This window comes from Mixophyes fleayi, chromosome 11 (genome assembly GCF_038048845.1).
Source record: "Mixophyes fleayi isolate aMixFle1 chromosome 11, aMixFle1.hap1, whole genome shotgun sequence".
NCBI classification, from domain to species: domain Eukaryota; kingdom Metazoa; phylum Chordata; class Amphibia; order Anura; family Limnodynastidae; genus Mixophyes; species Mixophyes fleayi.
In genome coordinates, this window is record NC_134412.1 from 5,565,924 (window position 1) to 5,588,232 (window position 22,309).

At 43.4% G+C, this 22,309-nt stretch overlaps 1 protein-coding gene across 5 annotated transcripts in view; it reads left to right on the plus strand.

Moving 5' to 3' along the window:
- ARHGAP33 (Rho GTPase activating protein 33) overlaps positions 1 to 18,335 on the plus strand; it is a 57,921-nt gene extending 39,586 nt beyond the window's left edge. For 3 of the 5 annotated variants that reach the window (XM_075190504.1, XM_075190507.1, XM_075190506.1), the window contains 11 exons: positions 660 to 762; positions 884 to 1,028; positions 2,143 to 2,225; positions 2,695 to 2,802; positions 3,478 to 3,608; positions 6,835 to 7,012; positions 7,274 to 7,407; positions 7,529 to 7,600; positions 8,207 to 8,767; positions 9,643 to 10,004; positions 11,235 to 18,335. In XM_075190504.1, coding sequence (XP_075046605.1) covers positions 660 to 762; positions 884 to 1,028; positions 2,143 to 2,225; positions 2,695 to 2,802; positions 3,478 to 3,608; positions 6,835 to 7,012; positions 7,274 to 7,407; positions 7,529 to 7,600; positions 8,207 to 8,767; positions 9,643 to 10,004; positions 11,235 to 12,266 — 2,909 coding nt within the window. In that variant the 3' untranslated portion in view covers positions 12,267 to 18,335. The remainder of the gene's footprint in view (positions 1 to 659; positions 763 to 883; positions 1,029 to 2,142; positions 2,226 to 2,694; positions 2,803 to 3,477; positions 3,609 to 6,834; positions 7,013 to 7,273; positions 7,408 to 7,528; positions 7,601 to 8,206; positions 8,768 to 9,642; positions 10,005 to 11,234) is intronic. The other 2 variants (XM_075190505.1, XM_075190508.1) reach the window with 1 other exon arrangement.
- Positions 18,336 to 22,309: the final 3,974 nt, after the last annotated feature.

Sequence of the window (22,309 nt, forward strand, 5' to 3'; positions counted from 1 at the left end):
ACTGTTTGACCAGAGTTCATTGTTTGATCACATATCTTTATAATAATTAAATTATTATTAAAGTTATATATATATATATATATATATATATATAATTATTCTGTCTAGAGTTAGAGAAGGTGACAGAAGACTTGACAGTGAGAAGTTTCCTCTTTTTTGAAAGCATTGCAACTGAAAGGTTGTGTGTGAAATGTAGGAAGTATGGAATGAAGTATTATATGAAGTAGTATGAAGTATTACATGTTATAGTCATTGTCAATTCCATCTCGATTAGGATAAGAAACAGAGCTACTTTTCAATCTATAGTAATATGATTTATATATCATATATACATTTTCTATCACAGTGGAGGAAGTGGTGGTATAGAAAACGTAACGGGGAAGTGACGGAATGTGATAGTGTTACAATGTAGCAATAGGAGAAGTGGCGGTATGACATACCACCATATACACCTTCACTTCCACGACTGTTTATGCCAATTTACTATGGGATTGTATGATTGTATTCTTCCTGCTTACATACCAAGACTTCTTAGCCATTTAGAGCACATTTCTCTTTCAATAGGAACGGAAGTTAGTTCCTGAAACATTAATGAATCCGCTGATCACTACCATCTGTACTGGCGACATTTGTGACTTGTCTCTTTCTCTAATCCTCAGTACCCCGGGTACTCGTGTCATGTGCTCAGTTCCTGGAAAAGTACGGCGTAGTGGATGGGATATATCGTCTGTCGGGCGTCTCGTCCAACATCCAAAAGCTCCGGTCAGTTTTCTGTATTTGCTGTTCAGTCATCCTCTTAGGTGTCCCAGTTTTCTCCAAGCATAATAAAAAAATAAATAAAGTTGTGTGAAAACCATTTTTGACTCTTCCTGTCCCATTCCAGACATGAGTTTGACAGTGAGCGGATCCCGGACCTCTCACGAGATACATATCTACAGGATGTGCACTGCGTCAGCTCGTTGTGCAAGCTCTACTTCCGAGAGCTGCCCAATCCTTTGCTGACGTACCGGCTTTACCACCCCTTCACTGTGAGTACCGGAAGGCCATTTACAAACCCCCCCCAAATGTGTGAGCTGGTAACATTTTAAAGGGGGGGTAATTGCAGTAGTGACAGTAATGCCCAGTAACATATCCAGCGCAGTACTCGCACCTTTCCAAGGTCGTCTTCTCCTTCTCTCGCCAACCTCCCAAAAACTGCTCTATTATCTCCCATTTATTTATAATTTATTTTCATGATGCCGGTCATACTTTACTTTTTAATGCTCTCTCTGTATTGGTTTTAATAAATGGGACTCTGTCATCAGCCCCCCCCCATTCCCCATTTCGTCACTATCTCCCTACTCACAACTTTGCCCTGTACGAATGTGTCCAACCGGCTTCTAATGTCATCCCAGTGACCAATAGGAAGGCGGCTTGCACGCCCTGACGTCAGAAATCGTTTTGGCAGGTTACAGGGAGAGGAGTAAATCTAGTTAGTGTTAGAACAAGTGGCCTGAAAACCAAGGACATAAAGGGGGAATTTGGGAGAGCGGTTAATATGTTAATGTCCTTGTTTCCTTTTTTTTTTGTCATATGTGTACATTGTTCTATACACTACATAAGTGGGAGTAGATCAATGTTAGGCAGCTGTGTTTAGATTTATTACCTGCCTCTACCTTAGAGGAAAATCAGCCAATCCTTTTTTTTAGGCAGCGATACTTATAGAAAGAGCTAATTTTGTGAGCTCTGCAAAGTAAACCGCAAGTATTGTCCTATCTGAGAGATGAATTGCGCAATAGACTTTACTTGAATTCTGTTGGGAGAAAGGAGCTATATAAATAAGGAATTATTATTATTCATTATTATTATTAATAATAATAAAAATAATAATAATAATAATATCAACCCTTTTTACCATTTTTTATTTGGCCAGAAGAGGCACTGTTTAATTTCATGTCATCTAAAGGATGCAATCTTGCAGGTTTCACTCATGTTAAAGGGGTAGTTGTAATACTGTTGTGTCATACACGCCTATGAACGGAGCAGCAGGTTTACTGGTCCGTGTCAGTGATGTTGGACGTGGGGCAGACTTTCACAGAAACATGGCATTGCTTTGTGAGCAACGCCTGGATTCTAAAATTCTGATTTTAAACCTCCCATTAGGAAGCGATGTCTGCATCCGCCGAGGAGGAGAAGCTCATTTGTGTGCACGATCTCATCCAACAGCTCCCCCCTCCACACTACAGGTAATTCTGCTATTTCATACATCCTGTGCCCAATATTCTCATGGGAACATCGAGGAATGGGTTAAGGAAAAGTGTATTATATGACAAGCTGCCACTGGTCATGTGACCAGCACTATAATAGTGGGGGGTGGAGCTAACTTACAGAGTGCAGTAACTGATAGCGCCCAATCAGATACATTCTTTTTCTTTGCACTAGACGGGGCTGATTGCTGACTTTTTACCATGGGGTCTGATTTTCTGACTTTGGTTGGGCAATGGATTTCCACACAAATATGGCAACATGCAGTGAGAAACTTCAGAATGGTTTCCTAAATAAAGAGAGCTTCTCTGTGATCTGTCAAAATATGCTTTCAGGATAAGGTCCTTTTTTTAAACTTCAAGGGCAATGTTTGTTATGCTACAGATGTATCCCGTCCAGTGTGCTACATTTGTAACCCCCTAAATATCTGCCTCTTACCTCATCCTTCAGAACACTGGAGTACCTGATGAGGCACCTGTCGCGTCTCAGCGCTCACAGTGACCGCACGGGCATGCATGCACGGAACCTAGCAATCATCTGGGCCCCTAACCTTCTGCGGTGAGTACAAGATACTGGTCTAAAATATTTATTATCTTACCAGTTTAGCTGCACAGTGTCGGTATAACTGAAGCAAAATTAAATTTCATGTTGTCATATAAACCCATCCAGTGTTGCTATGTATCACTTGTGTATTATACATGAAATAATTGGAGTGTTTATACTTCTTTGCATGCAAAGTTAATGGGGGAGAAGCTTCTCGAACACAGCAGACACAGAGTGACTGAAATCCTTGCAGCCTTGCTTTGCAAAAAAAACCCAGCTGTGGGAATTGATTGATTCATACACAGGGATGTTGGTAGTGATGTCACAGCCACTCAAATTACTACGGTCTCAGCTTTTTGTTCTATATTATATCCCACTAGGTCACTCTTATAAATATGTAGGGGGAAGGGCTACAGCTAGCCAATGATGGAGTAGGGAGGCAATACTTAAGAAAATGTTTGTACACTTTAGAAGCTACAAATTAACAGCCCTGGATGGCTTAAAAATCTGCCACTAGTTTCTGTTTTTGCCTGTGTTTTGCAAGCTCTGTGACCCCCAATTTCTACTCCAAAGCAACCACAATATTCTTCAAATATAAGAGTGACAATGCAATGAACCCATGTTCTTTTATAATACCTAAAAGGATATTGGATTCTCTTACTGAGAACTGAACTTGCTTTTCCTATACAGGTCACGGGATATGGAGTCTGTGGGGACGCCTGGAGCAGATGCATTTCGTGAGGTGCGCGTGCAGTCCGTGCTCGTGGAGTTCCTGTTGTCTAACGTGGAGACTCTCTTTAGTGACACCTTCACTTCTATAGGTAAGAGAATGCCCCCTCTCCCCTGCTGCAGACAATACTGCCTCAGCTGCTGCTAACTTCTTTTCCAGCATGCGACTACGTTCTGGTTTGCTTGACATTCCCATTTGCCCATTGGCCCATTTGCCCATTGGCCCATTGGCTATTTCCTCGACTGTGCAGATGCCTTATTGGTATATGGACTTGTTAATCAGCAGTTATGTTGGTGTTTATTTTTTTTCCGGTATAATATTTTTGTAACTTGAACGTTTACAACAAAATTAATTTTATTCCACTTGATAGAAAGACCTGAAAAGCTAGGAACGGCAATGGGCACAAGTCTACACCCTCTTTTTCCCATCTGCACAGCAGTGACCACGACTGTCATGTACACAAAACTGACTAACCCCACTTACGTAGTAACACCCTGACTACTGATCCCTTCCTTTCAAACTGCTCAATTCCGTTTTTATCCACCAATGGATGGCGCTAGCTGAAATCCTCTGCACGCCAACTTTTAGCTTTTCATTAATGAAAAATAGTGGTCGCCTTTTTCATTTTGTTATGCCTGGACTCTGCTGCTTTGCCTGCTTCTTTCTTTCCACCAACTCTACCCTTGCCAACAATCCTCCTGGCTTGGCTTTTCTCTTCTCTTACACTGCTCTATGGCTTGCCCAGCTCTTAATCTTGGCATTTGGAGAATGCCTAAATTCTCTTCTTATCTACATTCTATTTCCCTTCACCACCCTCTTATACCAGCAAAAGAGACCGGTTTCCGTAGACCCTCTTGCTTGTCCGTGAGAATTCGTCTATTAACTTTACCCGAAGCTTGGTACCAAGCCAAGACGAGAACATGTACGTCACAGAGTCCTACAGATGAAAATGACCAAAGACCAGAGACGGAGCTGGAAACGGACAGTTAGTGGCACAACTGGGAATTATGTTCACAAATTATTTTTTTCTTTCACTGAACCAAGAAAATTGCCAGTTGCCCAGTTTCAAAATGGCCTGCATGGTTCAGCTGCTTTTTACTACCTGTGTCTATTTACTTTCTTTTATGTTCTTGACCTAACAATGATAATGCTGGCAGTCTGGAAAAAGTTGCTTATCCCATGCAATTCCAAACTTTTTTTCTCCCCCTGTCCATCTCCATCATCATCATCATCACCATTTATTTATATAGCGCCACTGATTCCTCAGCACTGTACAGAGAACTCATTCACATCAGTCGCTGCTCCATTGGAGCTTACAGTCTAAATTCCCTAACATACATTCACACACACACACACACACACAGACATAGACTAGGGTCAATTTTTGATAGCATCCAATTAACCTACTAGTGTGTTTTTTGGAGTGTGGGAGGAAACCGGAGCACCCAGAGGAAACCCACGCAAACACGGGGAGAACATACAAACTCCACACAGATAAGGCCATGGATGGGAATTGAACTCATGACCCCAGCGCTGTGAGGCAAAAGTGCTAACCACTACGCCACCGTGCTGCCCAAAGACTAGATCTGAAAAACTGGGAACGGTAATGGGCACAAGTCTGCACCCTCTTTTGCCTACCTGCTCTGCAGTGATTTCCCTCCACCCCACCATATGGCTAGCCAGTAGCACTGACAATATTTTCATTAACGTGTGGTTATTATAACCAGACTCAACACCCCCTGGGAGGGGTATTTGTGAAGAAATGCAGGTCCACAAATTTTATTAAAAATGTTTTATGGAGGATGTATAAGATTTCCGTATTGGATTATAAATTGTGTGAGTTTAGGTAGTGTATCATGTATTATACTATTATAAATGTGATTTAGTTGTTACATGTTTAGAAGAGTGAAACTCTGAAAATTTCATGTTTTTAAGCTGCTCATATAAGCAGTAAAATTGTAACGTTACATGTTTCAAACCCCCTCTCGGGGTCAGATTTCTGTCACATGTGCAGCAAATTTTATGAACTTTTTGTCCCTATATTTTGTACAATTTGGTTTGCAAAATATCTATTTATTTTGGGAAAGTGTTTTGAATACCATGTAAATATTCCCCAGGTTTTTCCTCCCCAGGGACACACGGCAGTCTTGGAATATCTGTGTAATGCTAATGATGTAATAGAATATATGATAAACCACTCGAGCAGTGAGTTTTGAACAAACCTTGCACACATCTGGGAGTACTCCTGTTTTCCTATACATTATTTTTAAAAGAATCATTTTTTTTGCTATGAGAAAATCTATTAAAGCTTGACTCAATTACAATGTCTTATGGTAGTGATGCTTTAACTATTAATCTATAACTTGACCTGTTTGTTAGGTGGTAAAATCAGAAAGTCTGATAACGACCGGACTGCTGGGCTGAGTTCTGGTAGAGACAAAGTGACACACAGAGATCCTAAATTATAAAAACAAAACAGAGCAAATGTATATACTTGTAAGCTTCATTACACGATAAAAGCAGATAAAAACTTAAATATTTGTTACATATATACATAATCCGCTTTTTCCTTTCTGGTGTAGCTGTGTCTCCTGTAGTCATACTGGAATTACTGTGTACCAGAAGATGTAATTGAGGTGTCAAGTTGTAGGCCCACTGCTGTGTCTTATAATCCGAGATCTGTTTCTTTCTTCTCAAAATCTGGTCTTTCTCCAGGAGAATTAAGCAAATACATGCAATGCTGAGGCTGATTTCTGCAGAGAAAGTGAATGTTTTCATGTCTACATCATGCACTGCAACAGGTGTAAGGTGGTAATGAGGTTATACTCTTCCCAGCCGAACATTTCTCCGGTAGAATTTGGCCTTAAATATTCTGCAGAGAATTCTCTGTTTATTTCTCAGAGTTCCCCTTTTATCATCCCCTAATTAATGACCGATCAGAATAAGCAGACACTGCTGACATCCCAGATTTATTTGTAGACTAATTTTCCAGAATTTAGAGGCGACGCACGGAACGGAGGAGCCGAACCGGAATGATTGAATCAGCGGATCTTCTACCACGGAAATCTATCGGCGTGAAATTTCACTCCTCTCTAGTTGGGTAGAATTGTTCATTTTGCTTCATGCTGAAGGCCACGCTGTGCTTTGTGTCTGAGCTTTGCAGCGCTCTATGGCGTCTGAGCAGTTTTTACTAACGCGTCTGTTACTAACCTCCGCAGGTTTGTCCGCGTCCCCGCCAGAGTTTCGTAAGGCATTGCTTGTTTGATGTTTTTTCTCAATAGTTTGCTAAATTAATCCCCTGTTTCTGTTTTTTGCAGGTCGCTGTGGCCCTATCCGGCCTCGCTCTCTGTTGGCCGGTTGCCCGTCGGGGCGTCTTGTCAGCCTACAGGAGGCCCAGGCGCGGAGCCAAAGCCAGAGGGAAGCTCACGAGAGACTAGGAGCAGACAAAAGTTCCCCTAACAAGCATGAGAGGGCGCTGGAGACCAGTGATGAAAGGTATTGGTTGAAGAAGACTGGGAGGAGTGATATATGCAAGGCTGTTTAATATAAACATATGTTTATTTTATGTTTATTTTATTTTGACCTTTTTATAATTAATATTATGCACTGTTCTCTAATACACTTTTTGCAACATTTTATGATTATTTTTATTATTTTTTTGCATCCACGTTTTAAATTTCTTTAAGGGATTAAAGATAACCTATAGCGGTCCATGATGACCTTCTTATTCCATCTGATTTCGTTGTTTTTTTCCAGGAAAGTTCCACGTGGCAGGAAGAAATCTGGAGGTGGCAGCAGCTGGAGAACATTCTTCGCCATAGGCAAAAATTCATCCCAACAGAAAAAGTCTCGTCCTGGCGGCCTCCGAGGAAACGCGGCCCACCAAAAAGGTGACCACGTAGTTCTCACACCGGACCTCTCTCTCTGTCCCATCATCTTCTTACTGCCTTTGTGTTTTCACTCTGCTGCAGACAGTCTCATCACACCACCCTCTCTCTCTCTTTCCACCAGCAGTCTTGGAAACGGTCACTCTGAGGTCTGCTAAAAGCGAGGAGTCCCTTTGCTCTCACACTAGTGGAACTGGTATGTAACCTGGTTATGTAGCCATCCAAAAGACAGCTCCAGTAAGAGCTATACCTGTTTAGCCGTTCCCCATCCCTACTTTTAATTCTATTTTTATTTTTACAAAGTGTGATAAAATGGTCTTCCAGCAGAGGGCGCTCTTTTCCACCCCTCTGGTTGCTAAGTTGGCATTTCTGAATCAAATTCAAATACTTAGCTCCATCGCCGGAGTTGTCCTACAAATTTTAGTTTTTTATTATTCTTTGGTTTATTTAGAATTACTGTTGTGTAATTGACTTTGCTAAATTTTAGGGTTAATGAATGGACCTGGGACAATGACAGATAGCTAATTTTTATTTAATATATTAATTCATCCTCTCTCTTGCTTGTTCAACGTTCAGCGCTGTCTAGGGACTGAGAAATTGTGCCAGCTCCCGCCTGGTCTGCAAAATAGGACAGCAATAATATATTTTAGGGTGTAGTACTCTATTTATATCAAATAATTTCTCATCCAATTCCTTGTATTTTTCACTTATTTGCCTCTCTACCTTTTTGTATTAAATCTTGTTGTTGTTGTTGTTGTTGTTGTTGTTTTTTTCCCCTAATTTTATTCTCGTCCCATTCTAGGATTTCACCGAACCTCGCGTCTCCGCCGCCCGCGCTCCACGAGTGATGGACTTCCCTCGCGGCTGCCTCACTGTCGCTCAGTGGAAAGCTTGGTACCCTCTTCCCCTTCCCCTCCCCCTCCCTGTGTGCCGTCCCCTCCTCCAAACTCGGCCCGCCCCCAGTCGGCATGGATTGAGGAGGACCTGGATCTATCCCCGCCACTCCCTGATACCGACGGTCTTGGATTTGACCCCTTGTCTTTCCGCCTCTCGTTCTCTGACCATGAAGAAGTTAAATCTCCTACGATAGTAAAGGCAGAGGTCACCAGTCAAGGTCCTTCTCATTCCCTCCAGCGCAGAGTGAGCCTCTCCCCCACTGGTGGATGCTCTCCGTCTCCTGCGCACAGCCCCCCAGAGCGCTTGGTAAAAGATGTGGAGAGTCGGGGTCCACGAAGCCTGTCCCCTCCCCCTCAGATGTTGTCGTTGCTGCTCCAGTCCTGCCAGCTACGCCTGAGTGAGACCTGTCTACGGGAAGTGAAGGGAAAGTTGACCGGGCCCTTTGGACAAGAAGACCCCGCTACAGGTTAATAAAGAGGCTTACTGTTCCATTTTATCACAAGTTTCTACTGTATTTCTCTGGTTTATGTAGTAGTGGAGCCAGTAAGTCTTTAGATATATACCAGAGGCTGTACCTCAGTCATGTACATAGGAGATATACCAGAGGTGTCACCACCACTGTCAGAAAGCCACAGAAATGCAGAGTAATGGTGATTTTGCACTGTTACTGTACTGCAGATGTACTGAATAATAATCCCTGCTGAATACCCACATCAAATAAACCTTTTGCTGAACAACATAAAAATGGCTAAAAATTAGCTTAGTTAAACAAAACTGGGCGCTAGCTTGTTCCAAAATCCCATATATCGAAATGAATGTAGACTTTTATTATGGGCCTAATGTTGCACAAAATGCACCCTGTATAAAGTTTTATTATAATAATAAGTAATAAGTTAAACATTATTTTAATAACTTAAGTAGCTAGTCGCACACAGAGAGTCCATGGTCCTGGGGCTAGGCCCGCCCACGGTCCTGGGGCTAGGCCCGCCCACGGTCCTGGAGCTGGGCCCGCCCACGGTCCTGGAGCTGGGCCCGCCCACGGCCCTGGGGCTGGGCCCGCCAACGGCCCTGGGGCTGGGCCCGCCCACGGCCCTGGGGCTGGGATGCCCACGGCCCTGGGGCTGGGCCCGCCCACGGCCCTGGGGCTGGGCCCGCCCACGGCCCTGGGGCTGGGCCCGCCCACGGCCCTGGGGCTGGGCCCCGCCCACGGCCCTGGGGCTGGGCCCGCCCACGGCCCTGGGGCTCTACCCACACTGCGTGTAGATGAACATTTACAACTTAATGATTTGTCTCATACTGAGTATACTTCTTACAGTCATTTCTCTGCCCCTTCTCATGTAGGGGTGACTCTCTCTCCACAGCAATCTGCTCATCCTCCATCTCTGTCCCTTGTTCGGCAACTCCCGCCTCCTCCACCTCCGAAGGACCCTGCTCGGCTCATGGCGCTGAAGCTGGCGGAGAGTGCTCAGCGTGCCCTTCAGTCTTCCATGTCTACCGGCACCGTCCCTGTTAAGTCTTCTCAGCGGGCGGCACCGCCTCACCCCTCCGTCTCCGTTTTCCGGCGCTCTCTATCGATGGAGTGCAGCGAAATGAAGGCAAAGGATGGTCCCCTCTATTCAGAGCTGCGTCCTCCCTTACTCAGCCTCATTGAGAGACCCACCGCTCAGCAACGTCCACCGAGACCGCAAACGCACAGCACACTGGTGAGGGAAGAACGTTGTCTTCAATGTCCTCGTTCTACTGGCCCTTTTGTGTTGCATTTTTTGAATAACATACAACAGACACCAACACTTGCCTATTTTCCATACTTCCTATCTGGGTAATGTAGGTGGGCGCGATTTGGTGACACCATTCACGTCATCAAGATGGCAGCACAAGGCATATGATGATAGAAATTGTGCCAGTGTATCACTGCCCACTCAGAGGGGGCCTTATGATGCAATGTCATCATGGTACGTCTCCACCCACCTGTAGGCCCTTGTGGAAGAATTCTCTGCTCTCTGAGTCCTTGGGGCCATCCCCTAATTCAACAGTATTTCTGATAAACTAGAGGTTTCTGGGCCTCAGTGCAAAGTTGTTGTTTTTTTCTGGTTTCACAGAGCAGTAAACGGTATGGCATAGGTCATTGCAAACCAGTATAGAGTGGCAGAAGTAATCAAAGAGCAGTAGGTGGAGGCTCAGACGATCACAGAGCAGTAGGTGGAGGCTCAGACGATCACAGAGCAGTAGGTGGAGGCTCAGACGATCACAGAGCAGTAGGTGGAGGCTCAGACTATCACAGAGCAGTAGGTGGAGGCTCAGACGATCACAGAGCAGTAGGTGGAGGCTCAGACGATCACAGAGCAGTAGGTGGAGGCTCAGACGATCACAGAGCAGTAGGTGGAGGCTCAGACGATCACAGAGCAGTAGGTGGAGGCTCAGACGATCACAGAGCAGTAGGTGGAGGCTCAGACGATCACAGAGCAGTAGGTGGAGGCTCAGACGATCACAGAGCAGTAGGTGGAGGCTCAGACGATCACAGAGCAGTAGGTGGAGGTTCAGACGATCACAGAGCAGTAGGTGAAAGTTCAGACAATCACAGAGCAGTAGGTGGAGGCCAGAGGCAGAACTAGCTCGCTGTGGGCCTCGGTACAGGAAACCTGGGCCCACAGCCTGCTAGCTCCCCATGCAGTGGGTCCCATTATCTCCATGGGCCCTGGCACACCAATGGTAGTTCCGCCACTGGTGGAGGCTCAGATGATCACAGGGCAGCCAATTTTAGTTTCTCCTATGCCACTGAATATTGTGCCATCACAGAACAATATAGAGGAGGTATAGTTAAGCACTGGCCAGTTTATGGTGTCCTAGCACAGGATATAGTGGCACAAGGTGGGGGAGTAAAGCGCTATGATCATTTTTTGCCGTAAACTTTGTTTACTCTCTCTGTCTTGCAGGCACCAGGCTCCTCCCCAGCAGACCTCAGAAAGATGACCCCAGCAGCTCCTGTTCCTTCGCGTGCTCCTCGTCTTCATACAAGGTCTGGCAGCCTTCCTGCACCACCCAGCCTCTGCCCTCCATGGCATCGTCCTCCCCCATACCGATTCCCAGATGAAGGACCGAGGCTTCCCCCTCATCGCTCCTCCCCTCATTGGCCTGAACCAGAAGGTCTCTACTATGAGATATTGGGGGACCCCCCTCCTCTGGCTCCTCTCAATGCATCCTATGGATTAATTCAAACGCCTTGGCCCTATGTGGCCAACCCTCCTTCTCATCCTCATTCTGCAGCTCCTCCAGGGCTCGGCGGGGGCTGGTACGGAAGACCTCCACCTGACTCGGAGCTCATGGGTTATCACTGCTGGGACAGGACGCCCCCTACCCATTTGCGCCCCTATGTAGTTGGAGGAGGGGTCCAGTATCAATATGTGGGGACCACTGAGAGTAGAAGTCAAGGACCTTTCACAGAAATCGGTTCCCGTCCCCACCCGCAAGGGAGGAGAGAGGAACCAATATACGTCAACATTCCCTCGAAGGCAAGCCTAAGTGGCCCCTTCCAAGGTAATAGGGACCCTGCAGAACCTAAGCCTGAACTGCCAAACAAACAGCGTCCAGGGCTTCCGGCCAACATTGGAAGGCATGAAAGTTTTGGTGGGGCACCGTCCACAAAGCAGCAGTACAATCCCCACCCAATACGGAGGGAAGGATCCCTCAGTTTTTTTCACCCACCTCCTCTTCCTCACACAGCGATGTGGGGAACCCAGCCTAAATTCCCGGAGGGCAGAGAGCCCCCCATCATCACATATGAGACTCCTGCAGGAGGGGGCCAGAGAATGGGCTACATACCCCCGCACTGCGTGGTATCAGAGGGAGGGACTTTGTATGGGAACCTGGAGCAAAGAGGTACCCCACACCGGGCATCCACGCCGGCAGGGTTCCTGGGGTCCCCATGGACAGTGCACACAGAGGGCCAAACACGGAGCTACTGCTGAGACTGTCCTGACTCTGGATGTTCTCTGAGTCCTGATTAGGAGGACATCCTACTAGCTGACTATCCCCTGTCTTTTTCCAGGCACTGAATATGTTTAACACATTGTGTCCGAGCTGCGGTTTGCTGGAGAGGGTTCTAATCTCACTTGGATATAAAAAAAGATCTTTTGTCTTTTTTTTTTTTTTTTTTTCTTTTCGAAGTGTAATATTTATTAGATAACCTTGGATAATAGTGTCACAAACTCTGACGTGGTTCCATCGCTACCTAACTGGAAAAGCACCAACAAGCTCTGACTGGGTTAATATCTGACCTGTTCAGTGGATGGAGCAGGTACTTGTTAATGAGGCGGGAGCCACTTGTAGACGGGGACGCTCCAAAAGGAACGCTGCAATCCTGGTGATTCTGCAAAGCACCCGAAGTCCCCAAAGCTGGTCACAGGGGGCTAGAAAATTAATCATTAATGGAGGCCTCTTATGTACAGATCATTACTCCACCCACCTGGCATTTCAGGTTATCTTGCGCTCCGCACTTGCGTTCAAGATTGCCAATTCCTCCTTGGAACGGCAGGCGGGTAGAGCCAAGTGGTGCCCTTATAATTAACAAGTACCCTGATGCCCATCGCTGCCATTGATAATGCATGTAAGGAGCGTTAACAGCACCTGAGAGTAAATGAAGACTACTACATCACATCAGCAATGTATGGTTAACTGCACTCAGATGTAGTTTGATAACCATTTTTTTCCTTCTGTCCTTCTTTGCAGTGATGATGTAATTGTGTTGTATTATGATGTCATTACATAAGTTGTCCATCAATGTCTACTAAACTGGCGATTGGGCATTGATTGATACTGGACAAGCCCCTGTAAATCAGTTTGTACCTTATGTCACCAATGCATCCTCTGATAATTGTTTTAAATTAGTGCAAGGCTTTTTATCATCACACATTCTCAAAAATATATTGGGTTGTTACTATTTTTTTTAATGAAAAGACCCACAAAGGGATACATAATTAAAAAAACAAATCAATCTTAATTATTTATCAGTTTCCTAGCTGTAGAAAAATGCAAACAGTTTGTTTTTATTCTTAAATTATCATTGACACAGTTCCTCTCTTGAAGTGTTCCTTTGTTTGCAGATATTGGGGGATGTTTTATGAAACCTGCATCGGGGAAAAAAATTGCTGTTACCTATAGCAACAAATCATCATCATCACCATTTATTTATATAGCGCCACTGATTCCGCAGCGCTGTACAGAGAACTCGCTCACATCAGTCCCTGCCCCATTGGAGCTTACAGTCTAAATTAATCTGGGTCTGTCCTCCAATACATTGGCACGACAGCCACACGAACTGTGGGTGCCCATGATCTGTACCCCATTTTCATCCACCTTTATTACACTGCCGGGGATGCTGTAGGGATCAGTCATCCCTATCTTTGGTTGCGTCAGCAATCTGATCGCTGTCCGCGTCCTGATATTAACGCCCGCGTGCCCTTGTGCAAAGGACGGAACTAGGTTTGAGTCTACCAGAGTACAATTGCTTTACAATCGAGTGGTGAGGTTCAGCTCAATGTCTCTAGTGAGTGATTCTGAGGGGAACAAGTTATTAAGATCTAGTAAAACTTTTTTTGATATACCACTTAAAATGTAGATATTTATCACCCTATTTCTCTCTGAACACCTTTGCTTGGTACTCACAGATTTATAAAGGATTTCGTGTCCCCTACATGTATAATTATTGTCCTTTTGATGTAAGATTTCAAACGTAGCATTTTTTTAGTACGTGGTATTTTTACTGACCTTAACTAATGGGCTTTTAATACGTCTCACACTATTTTATACACAACTTTTTATGCTTCCTAGCTGTCCGAAAGTCTTGTTGCCTAGCTGTGCGCACCCCTCGTTATAGGCGCCAAATTTGTTTTCTACGACTGGCCTTAGTCACATCAAAATAAAGTATATATAAGACGTTATACAAAATAATAAAATGTCCTTGGTACAATGTGACTAACTAGGTCACGTGAAATCCCTTCTATCGTTCAGAGCCGGCCCGACCAACCCGTGGTGCACTTCCAGTTATCAGCTGACTATCTACTGTCAAAGCATGCTGGGACTTGTAGTTTCACAACAGCTGGAGAGCCACAGGTTGGCCAGGACTAGTTTAAAGGCCCCTTCGACACACGTCTTCCATCTGTATGCTTAAAGACATGAGATGGCAACATAAAAGATGAATACACAAGGAGGTGCCTATATCTGATTTATTAAAATGCATTTTTGTTGTTTGCTTCCCCATTGAGCCTCTAAGAATCTTGGACCACACTTTCTTTTAACTAATAGATTGCAGCGTTAGGCGATTTTCTATCTCTGTCCATTTTAATATATAGACCCCACAGTCATATATTAGCTGTCATGTTTTAAGACAAATAAATTTTTCTTTACAAGCAGAGCACTTAGAAGATAAAAAAATAGAGAGATATTTATATTCTTACCCATTCCATACAATTTATTATTATTACCATTTATTTATATAGCGCCACTAACTCCGCAGCGCTGTACAGAGAACTCACTCATGTCAGTCACTGCCCCATTGGAGCTTACAGTCTAAATTCCCTAACACACACACACAGACAGACAGAGACAGACTAGGGTCAATTTGATAGCAGCCAATTAACCTACCAGTATGTTTTTGGAGTGTGGGAGGAAACTGGAGCACCCGGAGGAAACCCACGCAAACACGGGGAGAACATACAAACTCCTCATAGATAAGGCCATGGTCGGGAATCGAACTCATGACCGCAGTGCTGTGAGGCAGAAGTGCTATCCACTGAGCCACCGTGCTGCCCACAAACAAATAGAAGTAAATGTATTATTTGTAATGTGGGATGATAATATCAAAGATTCCTGCACCTTTTAATGTTTTCACTTTGCTGGCAAGATGCAACAAGATTTTCTGAGATTGCAGGCATCTTAATATATTCCAGCTGCATCATAGCTGACATACCTGGTCCTGTATAAACATCTGATTTCCCCGGGACCAATCCATGTGTACTTTCATCTAGAAGTAAGGTTTTGCATTACTGGGCGGCAATGATAACACCTGTTACAATCCGCCAAAAAAGAGCCATCTGCGTTTTTTGCAGTCTCCTTGCCGTCACACGGCACGCTCCCTACTGCTCAGCCGTCAGTGTCTCCTAGAGGAGGGCAGCGTGTATTGCTCATATGGCAGTGTGCACTGTTAACTGTAAGAGTTTTTGAGACATGGAAGCAAATAAATATAAAATATTTTAAAATATTTCCCTTTAATGTAGGTCCCTTTTTTAAATGAGGCATTTCTTAGCAAAATATATATTGAATAATTATCTTATCTATGTCTGACCGTGGGATAGAGGATAGGTCACTTGCTGTATTCATATAAACCTACCAATCACTATCTCTACTGCAAATTCTTCTGAGATTTGGGTCCATCACAGAGGGGGGTGTCTGTGTCTCCTTTAATGGATTTAAAGGTGCACATTAACACAAGAGATAAACATCTAATGGACAGCCACTTAGGTCTCTAATGAGGGTTAATGACTATCGGCCTGATGTATAACCACATTATTTACAGAGAGGTTTGATACATCTCTGTGACACTAAAAGGTCCAAATATACTTCCAGAATGATCTGTCTCATTAGCAGCGCAGAATGTGGAGAGTTTATTTAAGGCTTGTTCTTCTCTTAATAGATGAGTTGGCGTTTAGCATCGAGCACAGAAGAGAAACCTTTATTTGAATCAAAAAAATAAAATCTTAATTTTCAAAAAATATTGTTGAATGCAAAAATGTGTCAGTTATATAGTCCTATTTTGTATATTTTTTGGTATTTGTGTTCAATTCCTCATATTGGCGAAAATATGCATATTTTTTATTTATTTTTTATTTTTTTTAAAGTCCTTTTTTGCAGCCATGTCGGCTAAAATACAAATGACGCGTATTCTCTAATAATTTAGCGGATATGAACATCCTAACATAACCATAAACACAATTACACGGATTGTCTATTAAAATAAATAGGAAAGTTTGAATTTTAATTTACATAACCGATTGGGAAAAAAACACAAAACAATTTCTATTTCGGAATCATTGTCCCATTAAAAGGGAACTATCAGTTTTGAAAATTTGTTAACGATTTTATCTTAATACATACATTTACCTTCATTGCTGGTTGTATAGCAATCCCATCCTCTTCCAGTATGAACTAGAGGTGGATAGTTAATAGCATTAATTAAGGAAGTATTAAAGGAATTTGTGCTTTGAACAATGCAGGAGAAGACACTAAAGAACCACTTTACTAGATACAAAATATCTCTCCCGATATTTTCTGTAGTCCTAGGAAAGCCAATTACTTTGTATCAGTTGTCACTGACAAAAGAACAAGGCTGCTTTAGAAATCTTTTTTTTATTTTAGCTACAACAAAGAGCTTATTAGACATGGTAAACACCGTCTCTCGGATATCCATGTAGGTGTCAATCAAAGCATTAAAAGAAAAGGCATTTTATGGGGGAAAAAAACTGAGGCATTGAAAAAAAGTTTCACTGTAGAGCATCGAAAAATGTCCTTTTGTCCATTGGTGCTGCCGCTTTGTAACGCCGGTCATGTCCAGTTTGGTTTATAAAGTTATCTTGGCAGTTTTCTCTGCCATAATAAGCTGAAACTTCAAACGGATTATAAAACAAACAAACAAACAGGTATGCTAATGTATAAACAATTGTTCTTACTATTTGTGAACTAATTGTGGGGCAGGAATGTCAGTCATTCAGTGTCTGAAAAGGCAGAAAACCTGTCCGACAGGAATTTTTGTACAGGCAAAATTGTAAATATTCTGTAAGTGGCTGCACAAATGTGCATTAATACACTATTTGTATCACTGTAAAGATTTGTATAAACTGCTCAACACATTTCCGTGTAAAAAATAGTTGGCTATTTATGTACAAGTACTGTGAATCTCCGCACACCCTTATAAGCGCTTAGAGCTTGACTTTTGCCTACACGTGGCGGAGGCAGCCGTTTTCTTATTTTTTACTGAACCAACATTCGTGAGAATACAGCCTATCCATTTACTAGCGAGGAGAGGCGGCACATTGGATTAGCATCGCTGCCTGACAGATGTCACTGGTTCCTAGTGAATTGATAGGCTGCATCCCCAGGTTTCGGTGATGTCACTGGCTCCTAGTGAATTGAAAGGCTGCATCCCCAGGTTTCAGTGATGTCACTGTTTCTTAGTGAATTGAAAGGCTGCATCCCCAGGTTTCGGTGATGTCACTGGCTCCTACTGAATTGATAGGCTGCATTCTCCTGAACTGAAATGTTGATGTGTTTGTGCAATTTGCACTGAACTCCTCAAAATTGATTTCCAGTTGTTTACATTTATGAGACATTGGTGCGATTTGCACCCTATTCTCAAGTAAGCCATTGGGGGCTACTGGCGTAGAGCTGGTACAATTTATAGAGTTTTAAATAAGTAAATAAGTGTACATAGGAGGAAAGAGTCCTGTCATGTAACATCTCCGTGGTGGACTGAGGGATATACAACGACATCTGTCCATACATGGGCAATCTGGTCATTTTCCAATTGTATTGTCCAATCATATCTGGAGTGAGATCAATGGCATTTTGTTTGGGCTGCAAAATACAATTAGCCATTGGCTTCAACAACATTTATTCGCGGTGATGGGTGACTGCTCTGTGTGGTCATCTGGTGGTTTCCTATAACCATCTGTTGGCTACCTAGTCCATCATATATATCGGATGTTATACAATGAGGTTGAATGACCAGATCTGCCTGGGGTCCGACCTCCCTGTACTATATTGCATTGTTTATATGTACATTAAACACTTTTCAGTAGGAGGGGTTTTCAGCACCCTTGTTTTTAGGGGTATATTTATATGGATGTACCCCTCTTTTCTGTCTTTGCACCCCAAAAGTGTTAAAAAAAGAATAAAAAAAAGTGGTACTGTTGGGGTTTGCTTCATACAAATTGTGGTAACACTAGTCCCATCTGTCATTTAATAAAATTGCGCTATGAAAAAACTGTGTTTTCGTGTTTTATAACTGCGAGGATTGGGTCATTGTCTTACGTACAAAGATAACTATGTACAGGACGGTTATAGAGCCTTTGTGGATACCCTAATATTAGCCTAGCCACCGGCCTCTCCATATCATTTAGGAGTTTTAATTAGTTTCAAGAGGGGATAATTTGGGGTTGGTGTAGTATGAGTGTGTGGGGGGGGGCAGATATTCCCCCCTAAGTATTTGCCCCACTCCCCATATTTACATTACCAGACTATATGAGAGAGTATCCTCATCATCAGCTATTTATATAGCGCCACTAATTCCGCAGCACTGTACACAGAACTCATTCACATCAGTCCCTGCCTTACAGTCTAAATTCCCTAACATACACACACACACAGAGACAGACACACAGAGACAGACTAGGGTCAATTTTGATAGCAGCCAATTAACCTACTAGTATGTTTTTGGAGTGTGGGAGGAAACCGGAGCAAACCCACACAAACACATGGAGAACATACAAACTCCACACAGATAGGGGCCATGGTCGGGAATTGAACTCATGACCCCAATACTGTGAGGCAGAAGTGCTAACCACTAGACCATAGTATGTAGAGGTATTACCCCGATTCAGCCCCACTCAGTATTCACAGCGCCTCCATTCCTGAACTTGCATGAGCTTTGCCTGCTCTCTGTAATACAATAACATTAAAGGAAACTCTAGGCATCCATTGGTGCCGGTACTATATGAAAGATGGTATAAAGAGCACCCAGATTCCTGCACTCAAAGGGAAATTCCTAGCATTTGGCAGATAGGGAGACGCATGCTCAAGCATATCATTCTGCCATTTCTTTTTCATAAATTTATACAAATATTTGGATGTGAATGGGGAAGAGCATAGGGATCAATGATGCGTCAAGCATACATTTTTCTGGAGGTAAACGGACTGAAAGTTCAATGTCATGGGTGTAACCACCAGGGTAGCAATGGTGGCAACTGAGGAGGCTCAAAATGGGGGCGCTGTGTAGCTTCCACTCTTGCAGCTCCAGATCCTGCTCCTTTCTGTGTTGTCCTCAGGGAGATTAATGAGCTCCCTGATGTCTAACCACTGACCACTATGGTATCCCCTTCCTCTCTGAGCAGAAAGTGAAGTACAGAGTAGGAGCAGTGGAGGAGGAAGAGGATCCCTAAAAACCTTTGGTGTCCCTTAAAAATTTTGCTATGGAGGTCCACAAAGTTCTAATTATTCTCCTGCTTGCAGTAAATGCTCTGTGAGAAAAAGCTTCAGTGTGAACAAGCAAATACTATGACGCCAACTGTAGAGAATGTCTGGTCAAAGAGATCCCTAAACTAGACGCGCTAGTTTAAAATTCAATATAATGGGCCCAGTTCTAGGTACTTACACTTTGGGTTCGATTACCTTGGTGTGCATTTTATAATTGCTAAGCTGGTCAAATCTTGAAGCTCACAGATAAAAGCCTTTAAAATAAACAATAAAAATGTTATACGATGTAACCAACATCGTCAAACCTGTTCATCTTGCTTGAATTTAGTTAAAATATTTTAGTGCAGCTAAAGTTCGAGGGTTCCTCACAAAATGTAGAACTTTACAACCACTGTGCAACAATTTTGTGCATCTCTGGTCAAAGAATAAAATCTGGTAATAAAATAGAGTTTCATACAACATAATACAAATGTTTCTTCATTTTTTTCCTTTTTAATTTTATTCCCCTTCTCGCCAACATGACCCTCTGCCACCTACCACTCGTTTTAGATTCTCCAAACTTCAGTGCCAGGTGAATTCACCGCTGCATTTTGTTGTTGTTTTATTGATATTTCTTGGTTGATATTCAGGGGATACAAAAAAGAAAAGGGAAAGGAGAGAGAGGTTGGGGAAAGGCGACATTTTATATACAATAATTTTTGCCAGTACAGGTGGGCATTCCTGAGTTGTAGCTGCCGTGGCGTCTTGAAGGACATGACCTATCCAATATTTAGCATCCCCTCTCCGATCTGGGTGCTTAACGATGTATAATGGCTAGAGTGGGCTCTTGGGTAATACTAGACTATACCAACTAACTTATAAGGTTTAAAAATGGTCAATACATCATCACCATTTATTTATATAGCGCCACTAATTCCGCAGCGCTGTACAGAGAACTCATTCACATCAGTCCCTGCCCCATTGGAGCTTACAGTCTAAATTCACTAACATACACACAGACACAGACTAGGGTCAATTTGATAGCAGCCAATTAACCTACCAGTATGTTTTTGGAGTGTGGGAGGAAACCGGAGCACCTGGAGGAAACCCACGCAAACACAGGGAAAACATACAAACTCCACACAGATAAGGACATATATATCTCTAACTTACGGGTGGTCCATTCGCCCACTAATCTGGTTGTTGACCCTAATGGTTTCCATCGTATGACTGAAGATCGAGGTGAAAGTGGACACCGTTGTCTTGAGCCGTTCACAATATGGAGGCTGGAGGAAGTGAAGACCACATGGACTACGTTTGCAGTTGGGTTAGAGTAAAGAACCAGGATGGAGGCCACGGTAGACCAGTAACCCAAACTTGAAAAGCATTTCTTCCATGAAGCTCCAGTGGAGTCTATCAAACAGGACGGGACAAAGAGAGGGATATCTTTCAGGGAGGGAGAAGCAATCAAGTTTAGTAGTTTTCGTATATTTTTGAGTATTTCGTTATGCCATGGCTGTATCATTTTAGGATAGGCTTCATTGCATCCCTATTGGCTGAGCTGTGTCACCTGGTTCCAGGGAGTTAGGAAATAAAACAAATGTACGAAATCCCCCCCACTCTACTCTTTCCTGAGATAAAGTTAGATCGGAGCATGTTATATGTTGGTTTGCAGCTCACGTATGACACATAGCTCTATGCACCGTACCTCAGGCACTCCGTGAGTTTCACATGTGCAATTATTGGCACTCCAGGAATGTCGCCCGACTCCATTCTACACAAATTCTCTCCCTTTTTCTCCAAACACCTTCATTCCTTTGCACACGTACAGGCTGCATTCACTCCCCCCTCTGACCCAGATAACACACTCAGATACACGCAGCCGATAACTATCGTCGTTTTTGTTGTTGTTACTTTTACAGAAAACGTGATAGGTTTGTTTTTGTGATTCAAGAAAGAAATTAAGTCATCACATTTATTTATTTTACATATCCCGTTGCGGAGAGGGGTCTTTAAATTATTTCCAACCAGTTATCAGAGTTCAATGTTCCAAAATAGAGTCTTTAGTCCCCGCCCACTTTGCATACAGCGTTCTGCAGCGTTTCAAAAAGCAAAACGCTTTGATGCAACCCCCATACTGTATCCACTATCCTCTATTAAAGCTGTGCTACCGCCTAGGAAAATATTTTAGTAATGTGCCTTCTCACTCTTGGCAGAGCCGTGGGGAAAAAACGTCTGCATGTAGCGATACAGAACCGGCAGCCATCTTTAAATGGAGGCGTAGGGAGCTTGTGAGTGGGGCAACCAATCACAATCCGCGCTCTCTTTATTGAGGCCTGTGATTGGTCCTCCCGCCCATCCCTGGTTTTTGGACAATGCCATGAGAGAAATGGAGGAAGCCCAGGAAAAATGGCCGACAGGAGCCGCTCCTGCGGCCCTGGCTAGAGGAAGGGGGCATATAAGTAAAATATTTTCCTTGGTGGTACTGCAGCTGTAAATCATGTTATTTCAGTGTATCTCTACCATATCCAATTAGGAATTGTTCTTACAAGGAGTAGATCAAGAAGTAGGTAGATGAGGCAGAGGCATAAGGGTCACGGTTGTTTGGTGGCTGAACTCAAGCCTGAAACACTCTGACTAATGACATTGACACAACCGAGATAAAAATATTTCTGTCTAAGAGGAAGAAGCAAATGTTTCACTAAATGATGCAATTGGCTACACAGCATCGCTACGCTAATACCGCTGTCCTCAGGACCCTCATTTGCATATTACAATGATGTTAGCG